This window comes from Callithrix jacchus, chromosome 7 (genome assembly GCF_049354715.1).
Source record: "Callithrix jacchus isolate 240 chromosome 7, calJac240_pri, whole genome shotgun sequence".
NCBI lineage: Eukaryota > Metazoa > Chordata > Mammalia > Primates > Cebidae > Callithrix > Callithrix jacchus.
In genome coordinates this window covers 21,969,946-21,991,239 of record NC_133508.1, presented here as the reverse complement: position 1 = coordinate 21,991,239, position 21,294 = coordinate 21,969,946, and the positions used below count along the sequence as shown (strand labels likewise).

The 21,294-nt window shown below is 42.9% G+C and overlaps 1 protein-coding gene, 1 long non-coding RNA gene and 1 pseudogene across 3 annotated transcripts in view; all 3 read right to left on the bottom strand.

Annotated features, from left to right (window-relative positions):
• The window catches only part of LOC118155270 (uncharacterized), an 83,006-nt gene that overhangs the window by 7,033 nt on the left and 54,679 nt on the right, over positions 1-21,294 (bottom strand). The window contains exons 3-4 of one of the 2 annotated variants that reach the window (XR_013519582.1): positions 18,627-18,743; positions 4,899-5,039 (exon numbers count right to left, since the gene is read on the bottom strand). This is a non-coding gene — a long non-coding RNA (uncharacterized LOC118155270). Of the gene's footprint in view, positions 1-4,898; positions 5,040-18,626; positions 18,744-21,294 lie in introns of those variants that run through there. The other variant, XR_008473169.2, reaches the window with a different exon arrangement.
• LOC100402721 (10 kDa heat shock protein, mitochondrial-like) lies at positions 5,027-6,609 on the bottom strand. Its single transcript, XM_054236719.2, has 2 exons — positions 6,548-6,609; positions 5,027-5,833 (listed from the first exon to the last, which is right to left on the bottom strand). Exons 1-2 carry the CDS (start codon positions 6,607-6,609, stop codon positions 5,533-5,535), a joined length of 363 nt encoding a protein of 120 aa, XP_054092694.1. The 3' UTR covers positions 5,027-5,532.
• LOC144576884 (ATP synthase F(0) complex subunit f, mitochondrial pseudogene) lies at positions 7,142-7,696 on the bottom strand (annotated as a pseudogene).

Genomic DNA, 21,294 nt, shown 5'->3' with positions numbered 1-21,294 from the left:
TGGGTTCCGGAGAATAGAATGTAAGTGAAATTTGTGGGTTTGGCCGGGAGTGGTGGCTCACACCTGTAATCCCAGCTACTCCTGAGGCTGAGGCAGGAGAATCGCTTGAACCTGGGAGGCAGAGATTGCAGTAAGCCAAGACTATGCTAAGACCGTGCTACTGTACTCCAGCCTTGGCAACAGAGGGAGACTCCATCTTAACAACAGCAGCTACAACAACAAAGAAATAAAGAAAAAGAAATCTGCTGGAGCATAACAAAAATATAAATACTGAATTAATATTAATTAATTGTGTTAAATCATTGATATTTAGGATTCTTTGTTTTACAAATCCTGGCAATAAACGTCCTGATTAATGTGCTTTGGGAACTTTTTTCTATATCTCCTTTAGAGTTTGTTGGCTACCTCTCCATTTCTGAAGCATTCTGTAATTATTCCCCCAACCCCCTTTTTTTCCAATAAAGACAGGGTCTCGCTATGTTGCTCAGGCTGCTCTTGAACTCCTGGACTCAAATGATCCTCCTGCCTCAGACTCTCAAAGTGCTCAGATTACAGGTCTGACCTACTGTGCCTGACCACAGAATCTCTCTCTCTTTTCTTTTTTGAGACGGAGTCTTGCTCTCTTGCCAGGCTGGAGTGCCGTGGCGCAATCTCAGCTCACCCTCCGCCTCCCAGGTTCAAGCAATTCTCCTGCCTCAGCCTCCCAAGTAGCTGGGACTACATGCATGCACCACCACATCCAGCTAATTTTTGTATATTTAGTAGAGAGGGGTTTCACCATGTTGGCCAGAATGGTCTCGAACTCCTGACCTTGTAATCCACCTGCCTCAGCCTCCAAAGTGCTGGGATTACAGGCGTGAACCACCATGCCCAGCCAGAATCTCTATTTTTTTTTTTTTTTTTTTTGAGACGGAGTTTCACTCGTTACCCAGGCTGGAGTGCAATGGTGCGATCTCGGCTCACAGCAACCTCTGCCTCCTGGGTTCAGGCAATTCTCCTGCCTCAGCCTCCTGAGTAGCTGGGATTACAAGCATGCGCCACTATACCCAGCTAATTTTTTGTATTTTTAGTAGAGACGGGGTTTCACCATGTTGACCAGGATGGTCTCGATCTCTTGACCTCGTGATCCACCCGCCTCGGCCTCCCAAAGTGCTGGGATTACAGGCTTGAGCCACCGCGCCTGGCCCAGAATCTCTCTTTTAAAACTGTCCATTGCCCTCCAATTATCCCAGAATAATAGGGGCTTATTCAGTTCAAAGGGATCAGGTCTGCTCTCAAACATTAAGTAGCAAAAAAGCTAAATAATTAAATTAGTTCCTCAGTGGGCTCTGGTTTAGGGCTGTTGCTTCTTATATCATCATCCCACAGTTATCACTGCGGAAGCATGATTCAGCCCAGGCCTGGCCCCACTGCTGGAATGATGCCACTGCTATTTCGGATCTCTGCAGATACCCACATATGGGCTCCCGGAGAATCTCTCTTCTAGTTCACATCCATGGCTAGTCATTATTCCCAAGAAAGAACCACTGGGACAAAGTAGCTGGATCCAGAGACCCAGAGAGGCTTGCCATCCTCAATTTCACACTCTGCAGGAGCGATTACTCCTGTATGGCCTTCTAGGCCTGGGTCACCTGTGCAGAATTCTTCGCTGTCTCACAGTGAGTTCACCCCTTTGAAGCCTTTGATGTCCTTTGTTCCCACCAGTTCTCCAGCCTTCTGAGTGGTTGCAAGGACACTGTATCTCAAAGAGAAGGGCCACGGTTTGTTTGCTTTCTTCCCAGGAAGCTTCTTGGTCCCGAGGCAGATTTACTCCTAGCGACCACCTCTGTATACCAAGCTTTGAGGGAGACTTTGACAGGTTACAAAAGGTCCTCTTACCATTCTCCCAGAGCGGTAGCGCCTGTTCATCATATATTTACATAACTAAGGAAGTCCAGTCATCGATTTTCCCTGAACAAAAAGCAGATACATTCTAAAGTGACCTTGTCTGTTCAGTAAAACCAATGGTTCTTAAACTTTTTGGTCTCAGCACCCATTTCTACTCTTAAAAATTGAGCTTTTATTTTGTGAGTTCTATTTATCAATGTTTACTATATTAGAAATTAGACAAACTTAAAAGTAATCATTAATTCATTTAAAAATGACAGTAAAAACCATATACATATTAGCACAAATAATATGTATTTTTTTTTTTTTTTTTGAGACGGAGTTTCACTCTTGTTACCCAGGCTGGAGTGCAATGGCGCGATCTCGGCTCACCGCAACCTCCACCTTCTGGGTTCAAGCAATTCTCCTGCCACAGCCTCCCGAGTAGCTGGGACTACAGGTGCGCACCACCATGCCCAGCTAAGTTTTTGTATTTTTAATAGAGACGGGGTTTCACCTTGTTGACCAGGATGGTCTCGATCTCTTGACCTCGTGATTCACCCGCCTCGGCCTCCCAAAGTGCTGGGATTATAGGCGTGAGCCACCGCGCCCCGCCAATAATACGTATTTTATAAAAATATTTATTTCAGGCCATCCTGGTCAACACGGTGAAACCCCGTCTCTACTAAAAATACAAAAACTTAGCTGGGCATAGTGGCGCGTGCCTGTAATCCCAGCCACTCAGGAGGCTGAGGCAGAATTGCCTGAATCCAGGAGGCGGAGGTTGTGGTGAGCCGAGATCGCGCCATTGCACTCCAGCCTGGGTAAGGAGCGAAACTCCGTCTCAAAAAAAAAAAAAAAAAAAAATTTATTCCGAAACAAAAAGGATTTAATGAGAAGAATGGTGTTTCACGGTTTTACAAATGTGTTTAATATTTGGTCTAACAAAAGACGTTTGGTTCTCATAGTTGCTTTTGCAATCAATCTGTTGTAATGTTATTTTGGTTGAAGTAGTTAAAGAAACTACAGCCTCACATAGACATAAAGCTGGAAAATAGAGGAGTATTTTAGGAGCATTTTTAGATAATTGTAGGTATTATTCTTTGGTACCCTACCAAAACTTGTCAAGTGGTAATTTCTTAAAATGTAGTTGCAATGTAGAATCTGAATCCACATCAATGAACTTTTTGTACTCTGTCATATTAAAATTCATTGATTTATTTTGCACCATGAATGGATCTTTTGCCCATGCATAATTTTGTAACATCATGCACTGGTCATGTGGAAAATATTAGTTCCCTGAATGATGCAGTGCTTCCAAATATTGGTGTTTTCATTACACAATATTGAAAGAATCACATTTGTGATTATCATCATTGATCTCAGCAGAAAAATCTTAAGTATTGGGAAGATTTCAAGCTCACAGTGGCAGATTCAAGTTTTTGAAAATTCTACGTTTTGCTTGAAAGCTCAAATTTTATTTTATTTATTTATTTATTTATTTTTTGAGATGGAATTTCCCTGTTGTTGCCCAGGCTGGAGTGCAATGGTGTGATCTCGGCTCACTGCAACCTCTGCTTCCTGGGTTCAAGTGATTCTCCTGTCTCAGGCTCCTAAGTAGCTAGTTTTACAGGTGTCTGCCACCATGCCCAGCTAATTTTTGTATTTTTAGTAGAGATGGGGTTTCACCACGTTGGTCAGATTGGTCTCAAACTCCTGACCTCAGGTGATCCACTCGCCTCGGCCTCCCACAATGCTGGGATTACAGGTGTGAGCCACTGCACCCGGCTGAAAGCTCAAATTCTATTACTGGCAACCAACACTGTCACTTGAATTCCTTAAAGTGACAGGTTCACTTCATTTAAGATTGAGACAGTGTGCCAAACATCGAAGCCTAAATAATCATACATCTGTCAGTTGCTCTTTCAAGTAAAAGTGGTGTTCCAGCTGGGTGTGGTGACACATGCCTATAATTCCAGAAATTTGGGAGGCTGAGGTGGGCGAATCACTTGAGCTCAGGAGTTCGAGGCCAGACTGGGCAACTTGGTGAAACCCTGTCTCTACAAAAATGTAAAAATTAGTTGGATAGGTAGCATGTGCCTATAGTCTCAGCTGTTTGGGAGGATAAGGTGGGAGGATTGTTTGAACCCAGGAGGCAGAGGGTGCAGTGAGACAAGATCGAGCCACTGCACTCCAGCCTGGGTGACAGAGCGAGACTCCGTCTCAAAAAAAAAAAAAAAAAGAAAGAAAAAAAAGATAAATACTTGAGACTGGGTAATATATAAAAAAAGAGGTTTCATTGGCTTATGACTCTACAGACTGTACAGGAAGCATAGTGGCACCTGCTTCTGGGGAGGCCTTGGGAAGCTTCCAAGGCAAAGGGGGAGCAGGTGTCTCACATGGTGAGCAGGAGTAAGACAGAGAGTTGGGGAGAGGTGCTGCACACTTTTCAATGACCAGATCTCCTGTGAACTCACTCACTATCTCAAGGGCAGCACCAAGGGGATGGTGCTGATAACCATTCTCATGAGAAATCCACCCCCAGGATCCAGTCACCTCCACCAGGCCCTACCTTTAATATTGGGGATTATAGTTTGATATGAGATTTAGGTGGGGACTAATATACAAACTATGTCAGAGTAAGCCCTGCAGGATGGAGGATTGGCATCCAGGTGGCTGACCTCTGGGCTAAGCAGTTTTGAACTCTGGGGACATACCCAACTGCATGTTGGCTTCAGTCATCCCTCTAGAGCTCAGCCAAGAGTGTGTTTTTGCTAGGAATACAACACTTAACCAACCATTGCTAACAAATTCACCTGCACAGGACATCACAGGACATTTTGGTTCTTGAAAGAGATTTCAAAGTCAAATAAGCTCCCTTTTTTGAGATGGAGTCTCTCTCTGTCTCCCAGGTTGGAGTTCAGTGGCATGATCTCAGCTCATTGCAACCTCAGCCTCCCGGATTCAAGTGATCCTCCTATCTCAGCCTCCCGAGTAGCTGCGATTACAGGCACTCGTCATCACACCCAGCTAATTTTTATATTTTTAATAGAGACGGGGTTTCACTATGTTGTCCAGGCTGGTGTCAAACTCCTGACCTCAGGTGATTTGCCCCCTCGGCCTCCCAAAGTTCTGGGGTTGCAGAGAAGTTCTTGAAACTGCTTGAGATGATCCTTGAAACAATAGTTTAAGAAAGAAAGATTTAGGTAGAAGGCATGCAGTATTGTGTGAGCTTCCTAGAGAGGTCAAGACCAAAAAATTCATTGCAGAATTCTCAAGTGAGAGAGAATTCTGGAACTTAGTGTGCAATTTATGGCCACAGGTTCCTGGGCAGTCAGGTTTTTTTTTTTTTTTAATTTTAGAGAGAGTCTCTCTCTGGCTGGTTGCTGGCACCACTTGGGTAGCTGATCTCTACTATGGAGGTAGCTGGGACTCATACATCAATTTCTTTTTTTGAGACAAGGTCTTGCTCTGTTGCCTAGGCTAGAATGTAGCAGTGTGATCATGGTTCACAGAAACCTCAAACTCCTGGGCTCAAGCAATCCTCCCTTTTTTTTTTTTTTCAGTTATCATTAGTTTATTATAAAAGAGAGATATGGAAATTATTTACATGATGAAAGATTTCAGGGCAGCCTCACATTGATGCCATTTCAATAGTGACTTATTTCAGTCTACGTACTTTCCAAGAATGTCACCATCTCTAAATAGGAAATAGTCCTTGTCATTTAGAACTACTTTGGTGCCTCCATATTCTGGGAGAAAAACTTTATCTCCAACTTTCACGCTAACTGGTTGAATCTCTCCACCCTTTCCTTTAGAACCCGATCCAACAGCGACTACTGTTGCTTGCAATACATTTCCTTGAGATTTTTCTGGAAGCATAATGCCTCCTTTGGTTACAGTTTCAGCAGCACTCCTTTCAACCAATACTCGGTCAAAGAGTGGGAGAAACTTTCTAAAGGCCTTTCTGCCATGACTCCCTCAGCCTCAGACTGGTACTCTGCTCTGGCGCACCGTGGCAAGGAGAGACCACCCCCTTTTTTTTTTTAGATGGAGTCTCACTCTGTTCCCCAGGCAACAGTGGTGCAATCTCAGTTCATTGCAACCTCTGCTGCCTGGGTTCAAGTGATTCTCCTGCCTCAGCCTCCCCAGTAGCTGGGATTACAGGCACCTGCCACAGTGCCCAGCTAATTTTTGTAGTTTTAGGAGAGATGGGGTTTCACCATGTTGGCCAGCTGGTCTTGAATTCCTGACTTTGTGATCCACCAGCCTCGGCTTCCCAAAGTGCTTGGATTACAGGCGTGAGCCACTGTGCCCACCCTAATTTTTAAATATTTTGTAGAGGTGGGGTCTGACTGTGTTGTCCAGGCTGGTCTTGAACTCCTGGGCTCAAGAAATCCTCCTGCTTTGGCCTCTCAAAATGTTGGGATTACAGGTGTGAGCCACTGCGCCTGGCTCAAATTTTTGGATTGTGTACTAACTAGAAGGAGAAAAGACCTCCCCATTTCTGTTACTAATAGATAGAGTTTTGAAAAGAGCTGTATGGAGGGCTTTGTAGGGAAAAGCAGGCTTAATTAGAGCCAGTGACTGCTGCTACTGTTCACGGTGATAAGCAGCATATGTAGGAGGCAGGAATTGGAGTTGAGTCTAAGAATCCAGTGAAATCAAGATGTCAGAATACGAGGTCACTAGGAGAAATGCACAGCCCTTCTTTTCCTCAAGAATCCTTGAAGAGCCGGGCATGGTGGCTCACACCTGTAATCTCAGCACTTTGGGAGGCCAAGGTGGGTGGATCACCTGAGGTCGGGAGCTCAAGACCAACCTGACATACATGGAGAAATCCCGTCTCTACTAAAAAAAAAAAAAAAAAAAAAAATTAGCCGGGCGTGGTGGCAGATGCCTGTAATCCCAGATACTTGGGAGGCTGAGGCAAGAGAATTGCTTGAACCTGGGAGGCGGAGGTTGCCATGAGCTGAGATCATGCCATTGCACTCCAGCCTGGGCAACAAAAGTGAAACTTCATCTAAAAAAAAAAGGAGGTGGAGGTTGCAGTGAGCCGAGATTTCGCCACTGCACTACAGTTTGGGTGACAGATCGAGACTCTGTGTCAAAAAAAAAAAAGATTCCTTGAGGGTAGTGGGAGGGACACTAGATTTCCCCTGTATATAGGGTGGGAAAGTGAGTTATTTTCATATAAATCTTTTTTTCTTTATTTCATTGTGTTTTCTTGCTTAAACAATTCTTATGTAATTACCTTTTTTAAAAACCAGTCATCTTTTATTTGGAGGTTAATTCTCATTAGAATATGAAAGGATTCAGCAATGATTGAGATTGTGACCCTCATGGAGGGGTTCAGGCCAAGAAGGTTGTGGGGAGTGTGCAGAGCGTGCCCTCTTCTTCAGTGGTACTTGTGTGGCCGCTCATGCTTGAGCTTGTAGGAAAGGCAGTAGCTGAAAAACACGTGGCCTGCCAGCACCATGGTAACCCCTGAAATGCTCCCTTCTTCACGTTGATGTGCTTGTTGTAGTACTGGTAGCACCCTCTTTGAAACGCTCTGGCAATGCCACTAGGGGTGAAGTCCCACATCGAGATCCAGTGTGACAGCTTGCCTAGTTTGACCTCCAGAAGTTTTTTGTCCTTCACTAGTGTGATTGATGACATCTTGGAGTCCTGGTGACTGCTGTGCCCGTAATTGCTTATTTTTAACATTTATTTTATTTCAAGATGGGGTCTTGCTATGTTGTCCAGGCTGGTCTCAAATTCTTGGGCTTAAGGGATCCTCCTGCCTCAGCCTTCTGAGTTGCTCGGATTACAAGCACATACCATCATGCCCAGCTTATTTTTTAAACTAACCTTAATTTTTAAACAAGTATTATGTACGCATGGTATAAAATACACAAAGTTCAAAAGGGTGTACAATGAAAAATAAGCATCCTTTCCTCCTCAGTTTCCTAGCTATTTAGGTCCACTGTTTTTTTTTTTTTTTTTTTGCTTTGTTTTGTTGGTTCTTTTGAGATGGAGTCTTGCTGTGTTGCCCAGGCTGGAGGACAGTGGCATGATCTCGCCTCACTGCAACCTCCACCTTCTGGGTTCAAGTGATTCTCCTGCTTCAATCTCCTGAGTAGCTGGGATTACAGGTGTGTGTCACCATGTCCGACTAATTTTTGTATTTTTAGTAGGGACAGTGTTTTACCATATTATCCAGGCTGGTCTTGAACTCCTGACCTCATGATCCACCTGCCTAAGCCTCAAAAGAGCTGGGATTACAGGCATGAGCCATCGCACCCGGGCCTTTTTTTTTTTTTTTTGGCAGAGTCTTTGTCTGGAGTGCAATGGTGTGATCCCAGCTCACTGTAACCTCTGCTTCCCGAGTTCAAGCAGTTCTCCTGCCTCAACCTCCCAAATAGCTGGGATTACAGGCACATGCCACCAGGCCCAGGTAATTTTTTTATTTTTAGTAGAGAGGGGGTTTCACCATGTTGGTCAGCCTAGTCTTGAACTTCTGACCTCAGGTTATCTGCCCATCTCAGCCTCCCAGAGTTCTGAGACTACAGGTATGAGCCACTAATCCTCTTGGCTCCAGCCACCATTGTTATCAATTTCTTGAGTAATCCTCAAAAGATAGTAAACATTTGTTTAACACAGAAGTTTACACATATTTTTTCCTCATGCAAATGGTAGCATACTTTGCATAACCTTCTGCATTTTCTTCATGCAATGGTGTATGTTGGTTATATCTTTCCATATTACTACATATAGAGCCCCCCTACACACTTGTAATCGATTTTGGCTGCATAGTATTTCATGGTTAGAAGTACCATGATTGGCTGGGTGAGGTGGCTCACACCTGTAATCCCAGCACTTTGGGAGGCTGAGGCCAAGAGATCAAGAGGTCAAGAGATCAAGACCATCCTGGCCAACATGGTGAAACCCCATCTCTACTAAAAATACAAAAATTAGGTGGGAGTGGTGGCCCATGCCTTTAATACCAGCAGGAGAGTCGCTTGAACCCGGGAGATTGAGGTTGCAGTGAGTCGAGATTGCGCCACTGCACTCCAGCCTGGTGGCAGAGCACATTAGGCCTCCCAAAGTGCTGGGTTTACAGGTGTGAGCCATTGTGCCCAGCCGTGACTGGATTCTTTCTATGGCTTCCTGCTTCACAGATGCCTTCCAGATCTGTATCTTCAGATGCAAACCCATATCCTCTTTGTGCTCATCTGTATACTATCACGTAGAAAGACAAATCCCATTTCTCCACTCTAGGAAAGTCTTAGAGACAGAAACACATTTTTTTTTTTAAGAGATGGGGTTTCACCCTGTTAGCAAGGCTGATCTCGAACTCCTGACCTCAGGTGATCCACCTGCCCCAGCCTCCCAAAGTGCTGGGATTACAGGCATGAGCCACAATGCCCAGCCTTTTTTTTTTTTTGAGATAGTCTCACTCTGTCACCCAGGTTGGAGTGCAATGGCACAATCTTGGCTCGCTGCAAGTTCTGTCTCTCAGGTTCAAGCGATTCTCCTGCCTCAGCCTCCCAAGCAGCTGGGATTACAGGTATGTGCCATCATGGCCAGCTAATTTTTGTATTTTTAGTACAGGCAGGCTTTCACCATGTTGGCCAGCCTGGTCTTGAGCTCCTGACCTCAAGTGATCCAGCTGCCTCAGCCTCCCAAAGTCCTGGGATTACAGGCGTGAGCCACTGCATTTGGCTCTAGGAGTACATTTTGATGAATTTGAGGGAAAAGGAATGTTCGGTCTACATGAAGATGGGCTGGTAGCAGAAGCTTCAGAAGAAGCCAGTGATCGGTCAGGGTTGAACTGCAGTTCACAGTTTGCTATCTTGGCTTTGTACTGGAGGGTGACAACATCATAACCCCAAAGGTCTTTGCTGGACAACGAAAATAAAGTATTGAGTGTACCATTGCTGCATCTTGGCAATGGGCCTTCCAGGCTCCAGTTTCTTTCTTTATAATCTGTTCTCCAGCCCTCTGTGAGAGTTCTCTTTCAAAAATACATTTCCTACTTCCAGCTTGAATGTCTTGCCTTTGTGGCCTCCAGCATAAAATCTAAGTGATTTAGCACAAGGTCATTAGACATACACAATTCTATCTTCCCTTCGAGCTGCATGATTTTTCCATTCTTTCCTCCTGTCCCGTTTCTCACCTGTCCCCCATCCTTGCAGCCACGCCGAACTTCAGACTGTGTGATGTCTCCTTTTTCTTCTTTCTTTACTTATTGGTTGGAGATCTGGTTAAAGAATGCCTTCTCTTTATGAAGTCTTTCTACTTTTTCTCATGAAGAACTCTTGAGCCGGGCTTGGTGGCTCATGCCTGAAATCCCAGCACTTCAAGAGGCTGAGGTGAGCAAATCACGAGGTCAGGAGTTCCAGACTAGCCTGTCCAACATGGTGAAACCCCGTTTCTACTAAAAATACAAAAATTAGCCGGGCTTGATGGCACACACCTGTAGTCCCAGCTACTCAGGAGGCTGAGGCAGAAGAATCGTTTGAACCTGGGAGGCAGAGGTTGCAAGTGAGCCGATATAATGACACTGCACTCCAGCCTGGGTGACTGAGCAAGACTCTGCCTCAAAAAAAAAAAAAGAACCTTTGAGACAGAATCACTCTCTGTACTGCCGGGGAGTGTGTACATAATTGTACCATTGCACTCAACTACATCGCCCCATCGAACAGGTCTGCTATCCTGTTTGTCATGCACTGCCATGTGAGGAGGGTCTAAGTGTCCTACTCATCTCTATAGTCCAATTCACAATGCCTGCCACATTTTAGGCACCAAATACAAAGATGTTGAATCAATGATTGAAGATTCACAGTCTAGAGTAATGGTGTGATTTGGGGCAAATCTTTTATTCTCATCTGGGATCAGTATTCCTTTTTTTTTTTTTTTGAGACAGAGTCTTGCTCTGTCACCCAGACTGAAGTGCAGTGGCACAATCTCAGCTCATTGTAACCTCTGCCTCCCAGGCTCAAGCAATTCTCCTGCCTCAGACTCCTGAGTAGCTGGGATTACAGGTGTACGCCAACTACCACCTGGCTAATTTTTGTATTTTTGGTAGAGACGGGGTTTCAGCATGTTGGCCAGGCTGGTCTTAAACTCCTGACCTCAAATGATCCACCTGCCTCGGCTTCCCAAAGTGCTGGGATTACAGGCATGAGACAGTGATCCCGGCCAGTAGTTTTTTTTTGAGATGGAGTCTCGCTCTGTTGCCTGGGTTGGAGTGCAGTGGCACAGTCTTGGCTCACTGAAACTTCTGCCTCCTGGGTTCAAGCTATTCTCCTGCCTCAGCCTCCTGAGTAGCTGGGATTACAGGTACCTGCCACCACACCCAGCTAATTTTTGGTATTTGTAGTAGAAATGGGGTTTCACCATGTTGACCAGGCTGGTCTCAAACTCCTGATCTCGTGATCTGCTCGCCTCGGCCTCCCAAAGTGCTGAGATTACAGGTGTGAGCCACCATGACTGGCTGCCAGTATTCTTTATAACTAAAAAATGATCTCTTCCTGTCTTAAAATTTTGCAACTCTAGGATGATAGTTACATCTTAATTCTTGAAATTAAAAGTTGAGAAGTGTTTGTTAATTTTACTCTTTAAGTGTCTATAATCATACTTCACTATGATTTTATAAAATATAAATATAAAAATATATTATATATATAAATATAAAATATATAAATATAAAATCGACGAGTGGCTGGATTTTATTTCTTTTTTTTTTTTTTTTTTTTTTTTTGGGAGGGGGGAGGAAGGCAGGAAGGAAGGGAAGAAGGACGGTAGGGAGGAAGGAAGGGATGAAGGAAGGAAGGAAGAGAGGAAGCGGGGAGGGAGGGAGGGAAGGGAAGAAAGGAAATCAAGCAATGAAAGAGACATTGCCAACCTGGATCTAGAGGTTTACAAGTTGATTTCTTTTTTTTTGAGAGAAGGAAAGAAAAAAAAAAAAAATAAGTAAAGGAGAGGAAGAAAGAGGAAGAGAAAGAGGGAGAGTAAATGGAAATATTGCTTTATTTTGAAAAAAATTGGGTATTAATAATGGCCAGTCAATGTTTTATTTAAACTTATGAGTAGGTGTAATGTGGTATTGACAAGAATGTATATTTTGTGTATTTGAAGTGGAGAGCTCTATAAATATTTATTAAGTTTACTTGTTCCAGATCTGAGTTCGAGTCCTTGATATCCTTATTAATTTTCTGTCTCATTGAATCTAAGTCTCCTATCTGGGTGTTAGGATCGTTAGCTCTTGTTGTTGCATTGATCCTTTTACCACTATATCTTTGTTGCTTTAAAATTTATTTTATCCGATACAAGAATTGCAACTCCTGCTTTTTATTTATTTATTATTTATTTTTGCTCTCCATTTGGTTGGTAAATCTTTCTCCATCCCTTTGTTTTGAGTCTTTGTGTATCCTTGCATGTGAAACAGGTCTGGATGTAACATGCCATTGGGTTTTGGCTGTGTCTTTTGATTGGGAATTTAGTCAATTTAAATTTAGGGTTACTGCCATTTGATGTTGACTGGCTGTTTTATCCATTTGTTGGTGTAAATTCTTCTTTATGTTGGTGCTCTTTACTTTTTGGTGTATTTTTAGAAAGGCTAATACTGGTTGTTTCTTTCTGTGTGTAATGCTTCTTTCAGAAGCTCTTGTAAAGCAGGCCTGGTGGTAATAAAATCTCTGAGTTCTTGCTTGTTCATAAAAGATTTTATTTTTCCTTCAGTTGTGAAGCTTAGTTTGGCTGGATATGAAATTCTGGGCTGAAGGTTCTGTTCTTTGAGGATGTTGAATATTAGCCCCCACTCTCTTCTGGCCTGTAGAGTTTCTTCTGAGAGATCTGCTGTAAGTCTGATAGGCTTGCCTTTGTGGGTTATCCGACCTTTCTCTCTGGCTGCCCTTAGTATCCTCTCCTTCGTTTCAACCCTGGTGAATCTAACGATTATGTGCCTTGGGGTTGCTCTTCTTGAGGAATATCTTTGTGGTGTTCTCTGTATTACCTGGGGTTGAATGTTGACCTGCTTTGCTAGTTTAGGAAAATTTTCCTGAATAATATCCTGAAGGGTATTTTCCAGCTTGGATTCATTCTCTCCGTCACATTCAGGTACACCTATCAAACGTAAATTTGGTCTTTTCACATAGTCCCACATTTCTTGGAGACTTTGCTCATTCCTTTTTATCCTTTTTTCTCTAATCTTTTCTTCACGTTTTATTTCATTAAGTTGGACTTTGACCTCTGATATCCCTTCTTCTGCTTGGACAATTCGACTGTTTAAACCTGTGCATACTTCTCGGAGTTCCTGTATTGTATTCTTCAGTTCCATTAATTCACTCATACTCCTCTCTAAGTTGTCTATTCTCAATAGGATTTCATCAAACCTTTTTTCAAAGTTCCTAGTTTCTTTACGTTGGGCTACAACATGTTCTTTTAACTCACCGAAGTTTGTTATTATCCATTCCTTGAAGAGTGATTCTGTCATCAGGAGGCGCTCGTTCTCCATCAAGCCTTGTTCCATTGTCGATGTGGAACTGTGATCATCTTTAGAGGGAGCGGCGTTCTGACTTTGAGTATTCTCAGCTTTTTTACGCTGGTTTCTTCCCGTCATTGTAAATTTATCCTCCTGCCGTCTTTGAAATTACCAACTTTCAGATTAGGTCTCTTGAGTGGACGTCCAGGTTGTTAGTTCCCAGGGCCAGAGCAGCGGCGTTAAAACTTACGGTGCTTTTCTGCCCAGGATTCTCCTGTCGGGCTTCCTTCTTGTGTCCGTAGTAGGCAACTCTGCCTTCCCGGGGCTCCAAACCTCGGTCAGAAGGGGAACCGGTCCCGTTTACTCTGCTCCGAGAGCTGCCCTGCCGAGGTGCCGGCGGAAACGCTGCGCCGACCACGAGTGTCGCGCTGGCGACCCGTGTGTTTCCACCACTGGGGGATCTTCTGCTCCGTGAGCGACCAGACTTTGTCTGAAAGTGTGGCGTCCTCTAGTTCTCCGCGCCTTCCCTGAGAGCTGCAATCCCGGGATGTTAGCGATCGGCCATCTTGGATCGTTCTGCGGATTTTATTTCTTATACTAGCTGGCCATTTCAGTTTTGCTCTACTCTAAGCATGAGATATGTAAATCTGCCATACCATAATCAAAGAACCTGATGCCATTGCATTGTTTATTCAAGGTAGTCCCAGAACCCCTTCAACATATATGAACTTTTTTTCTCATGTTTTTCTGCTATTTTCCCCCTTTGAATTTTTTTTGTCATGCTAAAAATATACATAACTTTTTTTTTTTAAGACAAAGTCTCATTCTGGAGTACAGTGCGCGATCTCAGCTCACTGCAACCTCTGCCTCCCGGGTTCAAGCGATTCTCCTGCCTCAGCCTCCTGAGCACCTGGGACTACAGGCGTGTGCCACCATGCCTGGCTAATTTTTTGTATTTTTACTAGAGATGGTGTTTCCCCATGTTAGCCAGGATGGTCTTGATCTCCTGACCTCGTGATCTGCCCACCTCTGGCCCCAGAGTGCTGGGACTATAGGTATGAGCCACCACGCCTGGGCCATAACATAATATTTTTTATTTTAACCCCTTTAAGGTGTTCCCTCTTGAGTTTTATTGGCAACTAATTCAAGAGCATTATTCCAATTGCTCTCCCCTTCCAAATTTCATAAACATTCAATAATATATTGAGTATCCATCCATATCAATATATAGATTTCTCCTACAGTCAGTGGAAATCTGCATATGATCTAAGAGGCTCATCAATTAAAATGAACAAATATACCATGTTTCATAACCATCTAATTTGTGAGGATGGTATGACAACACACAGCCAAACTTTTTTTTTTTTTTAAAGACAAGGTTTCACCATGTTGGCCAGGCTGGTCTTGAACTCCTGACCTCAGGTGATCCACCTGCCTTGGCCTCCCAAAGTGCTGAGATTACAGGCGTGAGCCACTGCACCTGGCAGTACAGTCAAACTTTTGTAAAGGATTGAGCGTGTTAGAAGGCAGAGACTACTCAAAACCAAGATTAATATTTTGGTGAAGAGTGAAAGACTAAAAAATGTGTGAGAGGCAGGGCATGGTGGCTCATGCCTGCAATTCCAGCACTTTGGGAGGCTGAGGTGGGTAGATCACTTGAGTTTAGGAGTTTGAGACCAGCCTGGTCAATGTGGCAAAACCCCATCTCTACTAAAAATATAAAAATTAGTCGGGTGTAGTGGTGGTGCATGCCTGTAATCCCAGCTACTCAAAAGCCTGAGGGAGGAGAATCACTTGAACCTGGGAGGAGGACGTTGCAGTGAACTGAGATTGCTCCACTGCCCTCCAGTTTTAGGTGACAGAGCAAGACTCTGTCTCAAAAAAAAAAAAAAAAAAAGAGAGAAATGTGTGCGAATAGGTTGAACTTTAATAGAGTTTTAGAAATAGTCTACAGTCTTTCAATTATTTATTTACTTATTTTTAGAGACAAGGATCTGCCTATATTGTCCAAGCTGGTTTTGAACTCCTCGGCTCAAGGGATCCTGCTGCCTCAGCCTCCCAAAGTGCTGGGATTACTGGTGTGTGCCACCATGCCCAGCCCAGCTTTTTTCTTTAAATGTTACTCCTTGTTTATATATATACATGTAGATTGGTAGAAATAGTAAATGTAACAATGAAGTCATAATGTTTTGAGTTTCTATTTTCTCTCCTACCTGGTATAAGCCTACTTTTAGAAAAAAATATTTTCTTATTCAGATTTATTTATTATGAGAAGTCATATTCTTAAGATTGATAGCAGCTTTAATAAATAACAGTTGGTCAAATCCAAGAATATCAACTTTCCAACACAGAAATCTCCTTGCTTTCTCTCTTTTTTTTTTTTTTTTTTTTTTGAGATGGAGTCTCATTCTATTGCCCCAGGCTAAAGTGCAGTGGTTTGATCTCGGCTCACCACAACTTCCATCTCCCTGGGTTCAAGCGATTCTCCTGCCTCAGCCTCCCAAGTAGCTGGGATTACAGGCATGTGCCACTAGGCCTGGCTAATTTTGTATTTTTAGTAGAGACAGGGTTTCACCAAATTGGCCAGGCTGGTCTGGTCTCAAACTCCCGACCTCAGGTGAACCATCCTCCTTAGCTTCCCAAAGTGCAGGGATTACGGGCCTGAGTTGCTACGCCTGGCCAAGAAATCTTGCTTTCTTTCTGAAATGCTGTCATGCTGTTCAGGTTTGTGCGGGGAACAGCATGAACCTGAACAGCACGAACCTCTAACATCTTCCAGCTATTCTTCCCATTTCATAGCTGGAAGATGTTAGACTAAATCAGTCCAGCTGTTTTTCTATAAAATGATTAAAAAAAAAATCTCAGTGACCCTTTTCTGCCCTCAAATAACTTTAAGAATAGTTGGACATAAAACCTTCAAACTGTACGTATTCATAGCCCTCGGAGGAATATAATCATTGTTAGTTTGAGAAAAAGCTTAGTATTTTTTTGAGTTGGAAAGCTCTAGTATTACATGTTTGCACATGTTTGGTATGTAACTCTTCATCTGCTGATGAAAACTGATATGAGACTTTTATAGTATATGTGTAGATGCTGGCTTTTCTTACTTTATTTACCATGTCACAGGACTTACAAAGGCATACAGAATTTATGCAGTAACCTTTATATTGAAGCTAAAACTTTACATCTGTTCACCAATATAAAAAGAGAGAGATCCTGCTATGACATTGCAGAAGTCATATAGAATATCTTACACTGATGATTCCAAAGAAATGACCTCTGCTGTGTTTAGATCTCATCAAAGGAGGCTGAGTGTTCTGGCACTCCATGGGAAAGGGTATTTTGGGAGGCTTTGTAAAAGATTTTTATATACATTTTGCATAGATTCCTAAGCAAAGATTGTTGATTGCTAGTGTAGTCAGGACAGTTGGGGTATAAACACAACTTTTATCAGAGTTCCATGTAGAACTCTGATGGTAGTTAACTCCTCAATGCTTCATACATACCCCTCCCTGAATATTTGGCTACCAGCCAAAACACAAGACCTTTGTATCTTTTTCTTTTTTTTTTTTTTGAGACTGAGTCTCTGCAGCCAGGCTGGAGTGCAGTGGTACAATCTCGGTTCACTGCAACCTCTGCCTTCTGGGTTCAAGCGATTCCCCTGCCTCAGCTTCCTGAGTGGCTGGGACTATAGTCATGAGCCACCATGCCCGGCTAATTTTCTTTTGTATTTTAGTAGAGTCGGGCTTTCACCATGTTGGCCAGGATGGTCTCGATCTCCTGACCTCGTGATCTACCTGCCTTGGCCTCCTAAAGTGCTGGGATTACAGGCATGAGGCACCATGCCTGGACTTTTTTTTTTAATTAAAAAAATTTTTTTATTTTTATTTTTAGAAAGTCTTGCTCTTTCACTCAAGCTGGAATGCAGTCGGATAGCTCGCTGCAGTCTCAACCTTCGCGCCTCAAGCAAGCCTCCTATGGTTTAAGTTCCATATTGCTCTCCATTCATCTTTCATCCTAGGGTGGAAAGAGCTTTCTGCTGTGACTATCCCTTGTTGGTTTACTCAAGCAGTGTCTACACCTATTACTTTTTTTTTTTTTGACAGAGTCTTGCTCTGTGGCCCAGGCTGGAGTACAGTGGTGCAATCTTGGCTCACTACAGCCTCCATCTCCTAGGTTGAAGCTATTTTCCTGCCTCAGCCTCCCAAGTAGCTGGGATTACAGGCATGTATCACCATGCCAGGCTAATATTTGTATTTTTAGTAGAGACAGGTTTTCACCATGTTGCCCTGGCTGATCTTGAACTCCTGATCTCAAGTCATCCTCCCGCCTTGGCCTCCCAAAGAGCTGGGATTCTAGGAATTAGCCACTGTTCCCAGCCTGTTATGGGCTGAATTATGTTCCCCTCTTCCAATTAATATGTTGAAATCCTAACTCCCAATATCTCAGAATGTGACGTTATTTGGAGAAAAGGTCTTTACAGGAGTAATCAAGTTAAAATTAGGCCATAAAAGTGGGCTGTGGCCAGATGTGGTGGTGGGCACCTGTAGTACCAGCTACTTAGGAGGCTGAGGTGGGAGGATCACTTGAGCCCAGGAGTTTGAAGTTGCAGTGAGCTACAATTTCACCACTGTACTCCAGCATGGGTGACAAAGTGAGACCCTGCCTCCAACAACAATAAAAAAAAGTGGGCTCTAATCCAATGAGACTAGTATTTGTATAAAAAGCATAAATTTGGATCCAGAAATAGACACACATAGAAGAAGACAGTGTGAAGACACTGGGAGGCGATGGCCATCTATGAGTCAAGGACAGAGGCGTGGACCAGGTCTTTCCCCTACACCCCCAGAAGGGATGAATCATGCTGACGCTTTGATTTTGGCTTTCTAGGCTCCAGAACCCTGAGAAAATACGTTTGTATTGTTTAAGCCATCCAGTCTCTAGTACTGTGTTATGACGACCCTAGTAATCTAGTGTAACACCTTTATAAACCCTCTCTTCATTTAACAATATTTAATGATCCAGTTTCAGCATGGCATGTGTTTCCTGTTGGAACTGAACTGATGTAGATCTATAATCTATTAATCTGTCTATGCCTTATTTGATTCAGATTTGTTTTCTGTTAAGACATTGAGCCGGGCGCGGTGGCTCGTGCCTGTAATCCCAACACTTTGGAAAACTGAGGTGGGAGGATTGCTTGAGCCTAAAAGTTCAAGACCAGCCTGAACAAAATAGTGAGAACTCATCTCTACAACAATAAAAAAAATTAACTGGGTATGGTGGTGCATACCTGTGGTCCCAGCTACTTGGGAGGCTGAGGCGAGAGGATCCCTTGTGCCCAGGAGTTCAAGGCTGCAGTGAACTATGATGATGCCATTGCACTCCAGCCTGGTGACAGAGTAAGACCCTATTTGAAGAAAAGAAAAAAGAAATTGAACACTGCCAATTTGCAAATTTCTTTCACATTAATAAATATGCTTGCACAACATTCTGAACACATTTAGGGAGTCTGATTTGAATTCCTCCTCTAACACCAGCCCACACCTGTCTCCATCCACTTGGAGACAGGACTGCTCCCAAGCTGTCTGTCCTTCCAGGAGGCTGTGATTCATTGGTCATGTTGACCAAAGTCATACATGGAGTAACTTGGTAACGGTGCCATTCCTGTGCATATAAATGTTTTAATCATCTCCCAAATTAAATTAGTAACTAATTGTTGTCTTACTGAACAATCAACACATCTGTTCTGTGGAAATCTCTTTTATTATAAAGGGGGAATATGACTGCCTTAGTGTTACACCTCAGGCCTTTTATTTTCAAATTGCTATTTCTTCTTTTTTTCTTTTCTTTGTTCCATTCATTCTCAAAGGAGGTGAAAATTTGCTGTTTCTGTATTTGTTCCCAGTAATTTATTAAATCCAATTATTTTAAGGAATATTCCTAAAGAAAAAGAAACATTTAATGTTCCTGGTTTTTAAAAAGGGAACAAAAATACAAAAAGCTTTTCACTGGAAATACCCTATTGAAAAAAACCTAAACACAAACTTCTCTGCCAAATTAATTTATTTTATTTTATTATTATTATTTGTTGAGACGGAATTTTGCTCTTGTTGCCCAGGCTGGAGAGCAATGGCGTAGCACTCAGCTTAGTTCGCTGTAACCTCCGCCTCCTGGGTTCAAGCCATTCTCCTGCCTCAGCCTCCCAAGTAGCTGGGATTACAGGCATGTGCCACCAAGCCCTGCTAATTTTGTATTTTTAGTAGAGACAGGTTTTCTCCATGTTGGTCAGGCTGGTCTCAAACTCCCAACCTCAGGTGATCTGCCTGCCTCAGCCTCCCAAAGTGCTGGGATTATAGGAATGAGCCACCATGCCTGGCCCAAATTAAATTTTAACAATGTCAAAAGTAATAAAATCAGCTGGGCACAGTGGCTAATGCCTGCAATCCCAACACTTTAGGAGGCCGAGGCAGGTGGATTGCTTGTGCCCAGGAGTTTGAGACCAGCCTGGGCAACAGTGAATCCCTGTCTCTACAAAAAAAACCACAAGAATCAGCTGGGTATGGTGACACATACCTGTAATCCCAGCTACTGGGAAGGCTGGGTTGGGAGGATCACTTGAGCCCGGGAGGACAAGGCTGCAGGAGCTATGATTATGCCCCTGCACTCCAGCCTGGGTGAGTGAGACCCTGTCTCAAAAAACAAAAAGTAGTAAAATCGAGTCTCATGCTTACTTGCCTATTTTGTACAATTAACAAAGTTAGTCTTTCAAACAGAATTAACCTAAGAAGAATGAACAATTGAGGGAGAAAAGAAATTTAACAGCCTTGGGGGAAATAAAACTAGAATGGGAAATTCAATCCATATTACATTTGAGCCACTGAATGTGATTTAACTATAGGGAAGGGTGGCCTGGCGAATCCCCTCAACCACCGTCCATCTTAATACAGCACTGAAAGCAATGCTTGTCACTTATGCTACTATTTCACCATGGCTTTCAAGATAATTTGCTGCCCACTTTTTAATAACATTTAACATGTTCATTTCCCTTTGACGGAGCACTTATAGCAAAATTATTAGTGCTTATGGCTTACTGCAGACAGTATTTATGCTGCTTTCCAGAAGCCACTTTTATCTGTTGGAAAAAAAAAAATCCCACTGTAGGATTTTCAACCTTTTAGGCTAACATCTGACTCTATTAGCTTCTAAAGAGAAGAACCATAAATAATCTTCCCATTCTACATTCTATGCTTTTAGCTAAAGCATTAATCATAGAGGATTTTTACTTTGCCTCATGAAGAAAAACCAGTAGTATAGTTAAAATTTGGGTTTACAAAATATGGTTTTTAGGTAGTAATGGAGGTTTGGAGATAGAAAGTGGGGAGGTCTTTGCTGGGCTTTTTGAGTATTAAAGCTTGGGAACAAATGGACTTTTTCCAGGGCCATATCATATCTCAGAGACCTGGCTAGTAATACATTTTGGGGGAAAGGAGTAATATTAACTCTTTTAGGTCATAAGGGCACCATTTATTATTTACACTAACAATGCACTTGGACCACCCTTGTGGTTCTGAGCCATTCCGTGCCTCCCAAAGAACTTTAATGTTTAAACCTATTGTAGGAGTTATTTTGGAGCACAATTACGGTCGATAAGCTGCGTTCTTTTATATTGGCTTTCTCTGAATTTCACGTCTGCAGTTTTTATTATTGTTTTCCTTTTCATTGAAGTGAAAGGTGTTCTTGGATGCATTTCATTCAGTAAAAGGGCACATTTTTTTTTTCTTATAAGGCTATCATGGGAGAACAGTTTTTTAACAGGATTCTTTGTTTCTTTTTTCTTTTTTTTTCAAAGGCACAAGTATGTCATCTTTAGGAGTTGGCAGAGTAGTGCTTGACAGTGCTAGTTTTGCTTCAATTATGTATATATTTATTTATTTGTTGGAGGCAGAGTCTCGCTCTGT